At 38.3% G+C, this 10,131-nt stretch overlaps 1 protein-coding gene across 3 annotated transcripts in view; it reads right to left on the bottom strand.

Moving 5' to 3' along the window:
* Positions 1-1,652: 1,652 nt before the first annotated feature.
* LNP1 (leukemia NUP98 fusion partner 1) overlaps positions 1,653-10,131 on the bottom strand; it is a 55,658-nt gene continuing 47,179 nt past the window's right edge. For all 3 annotated transcript variants that reach the window (XM_055110205.1, XM_014344310.3, XM_055110206.2), the window contains 2 exons: positions 6,015-6,302; positions 1,653-2,193 (listed from right to left, as the gene is read on the bottom strand). In XM_055110205.1, coding sequence (XP_054966180.1) covers positions 2,044-2,193; positions 6,015-6,302 — 438 coding nt within the window. In that variant the 3' untranslated portion in view covers positions 1,653-2,043. The remainder of the gene's footprint in view (positions 2,194-6,014; positions 6,303-10,131) is intronic.

Here is a 10,131-nt window from a genome sequence, read left to right as displayed (position 1 = left end):
TGTTCTTATGATAATAAGTTCTCATGAGATCTGATGGTTTTATAAGGCAGTTTTTCCTGCTCTTACTAGCTCTCTCTTTCCTAATACCATGTGAAGAAGGTCTTTGCTTCCCCTTCACCTTCCACCATGATTGTAAGTTTTCTGAGGCCTTCCCAGGCATGCAGAACTGTGAGTCAATTAAACCTCTTTTTTTATAAGTTACCCAGTCTTGGGCAGTTCTTCATAGCAGTGTGAGAACAAACTGACACTCCCCTTTTCCTTTTTATTTCTACTAAGTCAAAGTCAATGCTTGCATAAGCAATCAATTACAGTATTAGTTATGAGTAGTACTTTTGGGGGATTTTCCTCTTCACAAAACGGGTAAGCTGCCCTTGGGCATTTGAAAGTCTAAGACAGATGAGGAATAAACAGAGAGAGCATTAGAGAACTCCAGTATCTTTGCTTTCAGGGGAAAACAATTAGTGATAGAGTATGGTTCCACAAAGTTAAAACCCAGTGCATAAAGCTGACCTCAGAGAATCAGTCTACACCCATGTAATCAAAACTGCAACCTACCCTCACTCCTGCTATTCTCACTCACATCCACTCATTCACATGCACATCACACACAGACTATCTCAGAACCTGCTACTAGAGGAAAATGAACATCCTGCCTCACGTTAGGACCATAAGCTCTGGCATCAGAATGAACTGGGCTCTGGCCCTAACTCTGCCACCACACCAACAAGGTACAGAACTCTCTAAACTTTGTTTCCTCATCTAGAAAGTGAAGAAAAAAATAGGTCTGTGATGGTTAATGTTAGGTGCCAGCTTGACTGGATTAAGGGGCACCCAGACAGCTGGTAAAGCATTATTTCTTTCTGCACAGATGTGTCTGTTAAAGTGATTCTGGAAGAGATTGGCATTTGAATCAGTGGACTGAATAAGGAAGATCCACCCTCACCCATTGTGGGCAGGCACCATCCAATTGGCTGAAGACCTGGATAGATAAAAAAGGCAGAGGAAAGGAGAATTTTCTGTCTCTCTCTCTCTCTCTCTCTGTCTCTCTCTCTCTTTCTCTCTCTCTCTCCATCTCCCTCAAAGCTAGGACGCCCTTTTTTCCTGCCTTGGATATTAGAACTGCAGGTTCCATGTGGCCTTCGGAGTCAGGGACTTGTACCAGTGACTCTCCCCTACCCTACCTTCAACCTAGGACTGAAAGTTATATAATCAGCTGCCCTGTTTCTGAGGCTTTCAAACTTGGACTAAGCCACCCTACTGGCTTCCCTGGTTCTGAGGCCTTTGAACTTGAACTGAGCCACACTACCAGCTTCCTTGGTTCTCCAGCTTGGAGACAGTTTATGTTGGGATTTCTCTGCCTCCATAATCATGTTAGCCAATTCCCCTAATAAATCCCCTCTCATATATTCTCTATCCCTATTTATCTCTATCTCTATCTCTATGGATCTATCTTTAGCTCTATCCTATTGGTTCTTTCTCGCTGGAGAATCCTGACTAATACAAGGTCCCACCTCAGAGTGCTGAAGCTTATTTTAGGTAATGCATTAAAGCATCCAGCATAGTACTTGGCATGTTAATTACCAGTTCTCCTTAAATGATGGCCATTAGACATACTTACATAATTACTTCTGATAAGAAAGTAAACTCAAGAGTCATACCAATGACTTTTATTTAAGATGATTTATGAGTTGATGTGTAAGAAGGGTTGGTGAAGCTATGTGGGTGGCTCTTTAAATACCTTCCATTATATTTTCAAATTTTCTTTATTCTATTAAAATACCTTTTATTCTCTTTATTCCCATAAAAAGGCAACCAAGCAGATTATACTCTCAACTAAGATGCCAGCAGTAATTGGGGTATGATGCAAGTCATCTTGCAGCAGCTATATACCCTGCCCACTGCAGTCAGTCAGCATCTGCAGTTGCTTTTTATAGCTGGTTTTACCCCCAACCCCGCCCCCATCCACATCCTGAAATGGTGAATTGGGGCTCAAAGAAAAAACCATAACAGTAGCATCTGATGTCATGAGGCGGAAGCAGAGTATTATTCAGGTCCTTTTTCAAACAGGGGAGCCATGTGTGCTTCTCCATGTTCTTCTTTCCTAGAGCTCCTTTCTTCCTCTACTTTCTTTCGGGATTTTATCTCCATCCTCAGGCGTTCTCTTTCATTTCTCTCCTTTCTGCTTTCAGGTCCCTGAAAGGGAAAGATCAGAAACAGGTAAAAACGCACAAGCAGCTGACAACACTCCACATTTCTCTTAATAATCAGACATGGAGAAAGCCCTGATGGTTTAGCAGACTTCCACCTCTTGGTTTCTAGAAATAAATTAGCATAAACCTAAGGATGTTGCTAAAGGTTTCGGTCACAAAGAAAAGAATAGAGGGGGTTGGACATCAGCAGATGGTCTGGGAAGGAAGTACAACCTGCACATGCCTGTGACTCTTTGCCTCTGAACATACTGAGGGGTGTGATTTCATGGCACAATGAAATTAATAGTTCCCTGGTGCTTTTTGAAACGGAAAGTGGCAAATGAGATCACACATGGAATGATTCTTAGCTTTCTGTGTTCACTCCCTTAAAGTACTTTAATAGTAGAGTTTGCACTAAATTTTAATGTGAGGACTGTGGGAAGAATGAACTGTTAAGGAATGACGCCCAACCAGATTAACACCCCCCCGACATGTGTCCCCAGGATTCCACATTATTCACTGATTAATTGAACATAAACTGTTTTTGTAGGATCAGGAGATATAACACTAAATAGACCTACTTCCTAGATATTACACCTAGGTGGAGGGATACAGACAGTCATCAATAAACCTAAAAGGAAATGAAAAAATAATCAATAGTGATAAGTGCAATGATAAATGTAAACAGAGTGATAGGGACCTACTGGAGGGTGGGGGGTTGCTTCTTTAGTTGTATGGCCAGAGGGTGCCTTTCAAAGGAATTATCAAAACAATGGCATGGATAAATGTGGCCACCGTATCTATTTATCCTTCTGTTTTAAAAAATAAACAAGCAAAATCATTACTCCTCTCCTGTTTGAACTAGAAATGTTGGGAAACCCCTGAGTGCTTATCAGGTGAAGTTAAGCAGTGGTGAGTGGTGGTCACATGAGCAAGGTCATGCTTGCTCAGCCGTGTTAGTTGAGAGTTACTGAGGCATCTGTTTAACAACAGTGGTGTCAGCCGCTCTACAATGTTAACGCAGTCATGAAGGTCTCTTATCAAAATGGTATAAGAAAGAGAAAATAGAGTGATGATTAAAGACTATCTGAGAAATGCTTGTAAATAATGCCCTGAAATACATTTTATCACATCTCTTAGATGCTAAATGTGAAAATTATCAAAAGAAGCCAACTGAATTTTTAAATATCAAAATGAAAGAATTTAACATTGTTGGTCATGATCAGGACACAGAAACAGTTTCTGGTTCTTTTTTATGTCAAAATATGTAAAATTTAAATCTAGGTATTAGTATACATTTGGTCCCCAAACAAAAGACGATATAAATCATTTTTAAATTTACTGAAAAAGAACACTTTCTAATGTAGTTAGCCTTAGGAAAGTGTGTAGATTATCAAATAGGGAAAAGTTGAAGTGTATCTGTATATGTTCAGAATTTCTAATTTTGCATTAAGATTTTATAATGTACTCTCTAAAAACTGATGTAAAGTAAAATATTCAATTTATAATTAGTTATTATCTAATGTGCAAATATTAACATAATTTTATAAATTCCTAACAGATTTCTAGTTATTACATATAACTGTGAAAAAGAGTTTTTGAGTTTAAAAAGTAGAAAATGCTTCCCTAAGTATCTTGGAACCCAAAAGGAAGAATGTGGAAAATGAATGCAACAAGCATATTTTGTATTTTAGAGATAATATGATGAATATCTTTTTAAGCAAAATGACTTTATACACTTTTAGGGCTTATAATAATAATATTAGCTAATGTCGTGAAAGACAAGGAAAGACTGAGAAAGTGCTCCAGGGTAAAATAGAGCACAGGGACATGAACCTCGGTAGCAACACATGATTTCAAATTTCACTATAAAGAATATTATTGGGACAACTGGCAAAAAAATATAAGTAAGGTTTATGGATTAGAGATAATAGTATTATATCAGTATTAATTTCCTGAGTTTAATTATTGTATTGTGTTTATGTCAGAGAATGTTCTTGTGCCTGTGTTTGGAGGTGGGAAAAGGAGAGATAGTGTAGGCAAATAGGGACATGTTAACATTTGGAGGTAATCTAGGTGAAGGGTGTATGGGAATTCTTTGTCCTATTCTTGCAACATTTCTCTAAGCCTGAGACAATATGAAAACAAAAAGTATTTTTTTAAAAAGACAAAACAGGAATTCTTTTTTTTTTTTCTTGAGAGTCTTGCTCTGTTGCCCAGGCTGGAGTACAATGGGCCCAATCACAGCTGACAGCAGTCTCAAACTCGAGCACAAGAGATCCTCCCACCTCAGCCTCCCAAGCAGTGAGGAATACAGGTGCAGGACACCATGCCTGGTAATTTTTTTTTTTTTTTTAATTTTCGTAGAGACAGGATTTCACTATGTTGCCCAGGTTGGTCTCAAATTCCTGGCCTCAAGCGATCCCCTGGCCTCAACCTTCGAAAGTGCTGGGATTACAGGAATTCTTGATAATAAGGTTTAGATACAGTAAAATGACAGCTGTTCACTATTCTCCCTTCCTTGTTCCTCTTATGATCAGGTGGAGAAAGCAGCCTACTGAAGGGAAACCATATGGATACAGGGTCACTCTGAGCAAAAGTGAGGTGTCACTTGAAAGGCAAAGATGCATAGTGACAGTCCCAACAGCCAGTCTGCTAGGTAGAGAGCACTGTGCTCAGGTGGACAATGAAATACGAAGCACCCAAGTATCTTCACCAGTGGACTCACAGAGTCTAGCTCCAGAACCAGAAGTCATTACACTTAGGTGCAATTATTTGTTTTGTCTACTACATGGCAGTGACCCATTATTATTCCTGTTTTGCAAAATAAAACAAAAAACCAAAGACCTACAAAAAAGAAGCATTTTGCTCAAGGCCAGTCAGTGAGCATGCTGCAGAGTTGAAACTACCCCCACATTAATTGATCTTTAGTTTATTACTTTATGTATCAAGTTTAGCATCACCAGTGGAGATTCTATTCTTCCCCCTATTTCATGTCTGTCTCTTCCTTTTGCTTTACTTTGACTCCCATGACGTCACCATGAGCACCTAGCCCACTCCTATTCCTGGATACTTACCAGACAGTGTTTGGTCGTTCTTGTGTTTTTTAAGTATAGGAGAACAAAACACCATCATAGACTATTTGCTAGAGGATTAAATATGAAAGGAGAGAAGCCATGGGGCAGTTTTTTTTTCTTTTTCCAAATTGTAAAAGGGGAATGAGTTACAATTATTTATAATAAGGTTGATGAAAGCAGGCTCAAGAAACTAGGGGGCTGGGTGTGGTGGCTCACACCTGGAATCCTAGCACTTTGGGACCCCGAGGCAGGAGCATTGCTTGAGCCCAGAAGTTTGAAACCAGCCTGGGCAACATAACAAGACCCTGTCTCTAGAAAAAAAAAGCTTAAAATTTAGTCGGTCATGGTGGCACATGCCTGTAGTCCCAGCTACTCAAGAGGCTGAGGTGGGAGGAACACGTGAGACCAGGAGTTCGAGGCTGCAGTGAACCATGATCAGGCCATTGCACTCCAGCCTGGGCAACAGAGTAAGACCCTATCTCAAAAAAAAAAAAAGAAAGAAAAACTAGAAGACTTTGGTAACGAAAAGGTTCTGGGAAATCTTCCTATACCAGATGTCTTCAATTATAAATAATATTCTTTAAAAATTCATTCTCGGTTATGTTAAACTGAATGTCATTTTTCAAAGATCTTATTACCAAGCTGTAAATGAAGAAGTTACATTTGTTCCCCTCAATCATAAAGAGGACAAAACCTTTGGGTTTCCTTTTTTAAAGTGGCTTAAATATTCAGTAGCTCTGTTACATACCAAAGAGGCAGAACGTTTGGTTCTAAAGCACAGTTGCCGTTCAAAGGACTCTGAAAATTTCTCAATTTTGGAATGGGATCTTCCTTTTGATTCCAGTGGCTCCTTGAATGACCCATCCTCTGAGTATTTTCTGTAATCCCGTACGTGGCTATGGCATCGAAATTCTTGGTCCTCATGAGAATGCCTTCTAGGAAGACGGTCAGACGATCGGCATCGGAATTCCTGGTCCTCATGAGAATGCCTTCTAGGATGGCGGTCAGATGATGGAATTCTGGGAAGCACAGGAAGCTGAGAATACAGAATGAAAACATTTACAGTATAAAAGGACTGTGCAATGTTAGCACAGAGGCAGAATGTTTATAAACTAGTAACTAAATGAATCTCATGTTGAATTGATATATTATCTTTGTGAAAGGAAAATAAAACTTGAGGCCCCCAAATCACTAAGCTAAAGGGAAAAGTCAAGCTGGGAACAGCTTAGGGCCAACCTGCCTCCCATTCTTTCAAAGTCACCCCTCTGCTCACTCATTTATCTCATGCATTGAGACAAACACATACCTGATTGCCTCCTTTGGAGAGGCTAATCAGAAACTCAAAAGAATGCAACCATTTGTCTCTTATCTACCCATGACCTGGAAGACCCCTGCCCACTTTGGGTTTTCCCACCTTTGAGTTGTCCTGCCTTTTCAAATCGAACCAATGTTCATTTTGCATATGTCATGACTCCCTAGAATGTATAAAACCAAACTGTGCTCTGACTACATTTGGCACATGTCATCAGGACCTCCTGAGGCTGTGTCAGGGGCATGAATTCTCAGCCTTGGCAAAATAAACTTTCTAGATTAACTGAGACCTGCCTCAGATTTTGGGGGTTCACATTTTGGCAACCATGAAGGGATTCTGAATGGAGATGCCCCTGACCTTTGACAAATCTCCCATTGCTGCTTGGTACCAGCATAAGCTAACTTTATGGCTCAAACCAATAGGACAATTTGCTGAGGTCTGAGACCACCCCCTCCAGAGAGTCCCTGATCTCCCAAAATTTGGTCAAGATCTAAAGTTTACTTTGCTGTACAACTCCTCTCTCTCTCTATTTATTTATTTATTTATTTTTGGAGTTTTACTTGCTTCCAACAAGGAAGGCAAGATTTCCTGTTGCCATGATGATGGAAGGCAGGTAACTCCTTTATGGAGTTTGAGCTCACTTCCAACAGGGAAGATGAGGTGTTGTTTTTGTTTTGTTTTGTTTTGTTTTCCTGCTTCTTAGGATGGTAGAGAGCAGTCTACAGCCTGAGACCCATGCCTAAGTAAGGAACTGAATTAAAGTTTGTCTTGGCTAAAGTTAAGATTGACATCCAGGCCAGGCGTGGTTGTAATCCCAGCACTTTGGGAGGACAAGGCGGAGGGATCACCTGAGGTCAGGGGTTCAAGACCAGCCTGGCCAACATGGTGAAACCTTGTCTCTACCAAAAAATACCAAAAAATTAGCCGGGCATGGTGGTGTGTGCCTGTAGTCCCAGCTACCCGGGAGGCTGAGGCAGGAGAATCGCTTGAACCCGGGAGGTGGAGGTTGCGGTGAGCCAAGATCACGCTATTGCACTCTGGCCTGGGCAGGAAGAGTGAAACTTCGTCTCAAAAAAAAAAAAAAAAAATTAACATCCAGTTGGCATTAATTTCTCCTTGCCATTAGAGCACTCAGTGACCACATAAGTTGTGCCATCGTTTAACTGTTTTTTTATTGTTGTTTGTTTCTGTTTTTGTTATTGTTTCAGTCTTTTTCCCATTGGGTTTGATCAACTCTATCTGACTTGATCAAATCCAAAGGAAATTTCCAAAAATATGGGGAACAAGGCCTCTGAAGTGGCTACGTTCCCACCAAAAAAAAAAAAAAAGTGGTATGGTGTGGAGAAAAACGACCAGCAAAAGGAAAAATAAAAAAAGGAAAGATTTTTTTATTTTGACTACTTAAGAGTCTTTATTTACATAACAAGGCCATCTTTTTGCTAGCCAGGCCAAGCTGAAAGCAATGACTGTCACCCCACATTGCAGTTTGATAGCTAAGGTCCTGCCTTCTTTTTTCCACCATGACAGCCTGGGTTTTGTTTCTTAAATAAAGCCCTTTCTGGTTTGATACTTGGTACTTCTGAAATAACTACAATTTTTCCTAACTAAAATATGGTAATAAGATTTAAAAGGTTTTTTTAAGGAGCTCAATGACTAAAGTAAGCTTAATTAAAAGCTAACATTCAAGATGTGTGTGTATATGTGTTATGTGTGTGTGTTTGTATTTAAAAGGCCTTTATGTTTTTGGTTGTTTTTTTGGTTTGATTTTGTTTGTTTGTTTGTTTTGTCTCCTAGGACCTTGTCCTTTTATGAGCAAAAGTTTTTTTCTTCTCAGTTGACTGAACCCTGTTTTCTTCATTTACTTCTGCTGTCTCTCCTTTCTCTTGCATCCTCTGCTGCATGAGAGACCTAAAATAGTATATAATAGCCCAGGGTTCTTTAATGAAAACGGAGAAGGTGCCAAACTCCCTTTGGGGGAGAAACCTGTTTTTCCTTATGGAACCACAAGAGTGTAAACAGACAAGTTTGTCTCAGCTTTTAAACTGCTTGCTTTTGTACTGTGTCACCTGATTTATTACTAAAATAGTTATTCAACAGAGGATACCCTTGGATTTTTAAAGAAGAATGTATTTAGACACTTAGAAATGTCTTTATTTAAAAAAAAAAAAGTTTAAGTGCACTATGAAAACAACACATGGGCTAGCCTCAGGGTAATTCTCCGTTTTTGGAAACCCAGAATTCAATGTGGGCTCTGCCCAAAGCTCAGAGATCCAGTTAAAAGACAGGTAGTCCCCATGTAAATAAAATTAGTCTCCTTATACAATCCTATAATAGATTTTTATGATTTTATGTTTTATTTGACATCCATCTTTAATCTCCCTCTAGCACACCCGACTTTTATTCTCCATACCTGATAATGTAAGTTTTGCTACTACATTTTTCACCTGAGTTGTTTCCTTTAATATGCAAATTTAAAGCTATTTAGCTGATAACTGCCTAGGGTTGCGAAACAGGTTATTAAGAATCTGAATGTCTAAGATAGGAAAAAAAAACGGTTTTATGAATCTGTAAGATGTACTTCCTTCAGCATCTGTAATACCTCTATGTATTTATGTGTTGTGTACACAGTGTTTCACTACTGAAAATATATAAAAGAGCTCTAACTAATTGGTTTAAAGAAAAATAAAAGCACTTGAATCAAATACTTTATCAGGAAAAAAGAAAAGACTAGTCAAATGCGTTTTCAACTTTATGTAACTTAAGTAAAACCCTTAAAAAGTAAGCTAACTTTAAAATTATTGGTAAAATAATATTATAAATGTTTTAAGAACTGCCAGCATACATATTTGTTTGCATTTATTAATCAAGTAATTTTATGCTTATCCCTGCCAAATACTACAAGGTGACAAAATTTGACATAGGGGTTACAGAACTATAAACCCAGCCAAAAACAGAATGATCTTTACTCATGTAATATTTAATAAATATGACATTGATATTCATTTAATAAAAATAGCTACATTTTGAATTTAGTAAGATTACCATAACTTCTAATCTTGTGGTTTTAGGCAGTCTAGTCCACAGGCAGTGAGGTTTGTTTTGGCAAAGGACTGTTATTGTCTTTGTTTCAAAGTAAATTATAAACTAAGTTTCTCCCAAAGTTAGTTCAGCCTATGCCCAGGAATAAACAAGAACAGCTTAAAAGGAGGTTAAAAGCAAGATGGAGTCAGTGAAGTCTAATCTTTTTCACTGTCTCAGTTATAATCTTACAATGCTGTTTCCATAACTTTAAATGATGACTATCACAGTTTTCATAAATAATCTAGGTAAACAATTAAAATAAAATAATGAGGTAAGAGTAATGGGATAAATACTTGTAGACAAACTCATCATAATTTAGAATCTAAAGTTAATCTAAAGAATAGAGATTTCATTATTTGGGTATTTTCCAGTTAAAAATATATTTGTAGGAAAACATTCTTTCTTAAAGAAAAGGTGTGTCATTTTAAAAAAGAAGAACAATTTTTGTCTAATTCAAAGCTTATTTAAAGCT

Source organism: Pan paniscus, chromosome 2 (genome assembly GCF_029289425.2).
Source record: "Pan paniscus chromosome 2, NHGRI_mPanPan1-v2.0_pri, whole genome shotgun sequence".
NCBI lineage: Eukaryota > Metazoa > Chordata > Mammalia > Primates > Hominidae > Pan > Pan paniscus.
Note: the sequence above shows the minus strand (reverse complement) of the source record. Positions and strands in the feature narration are given on the sequence as shown.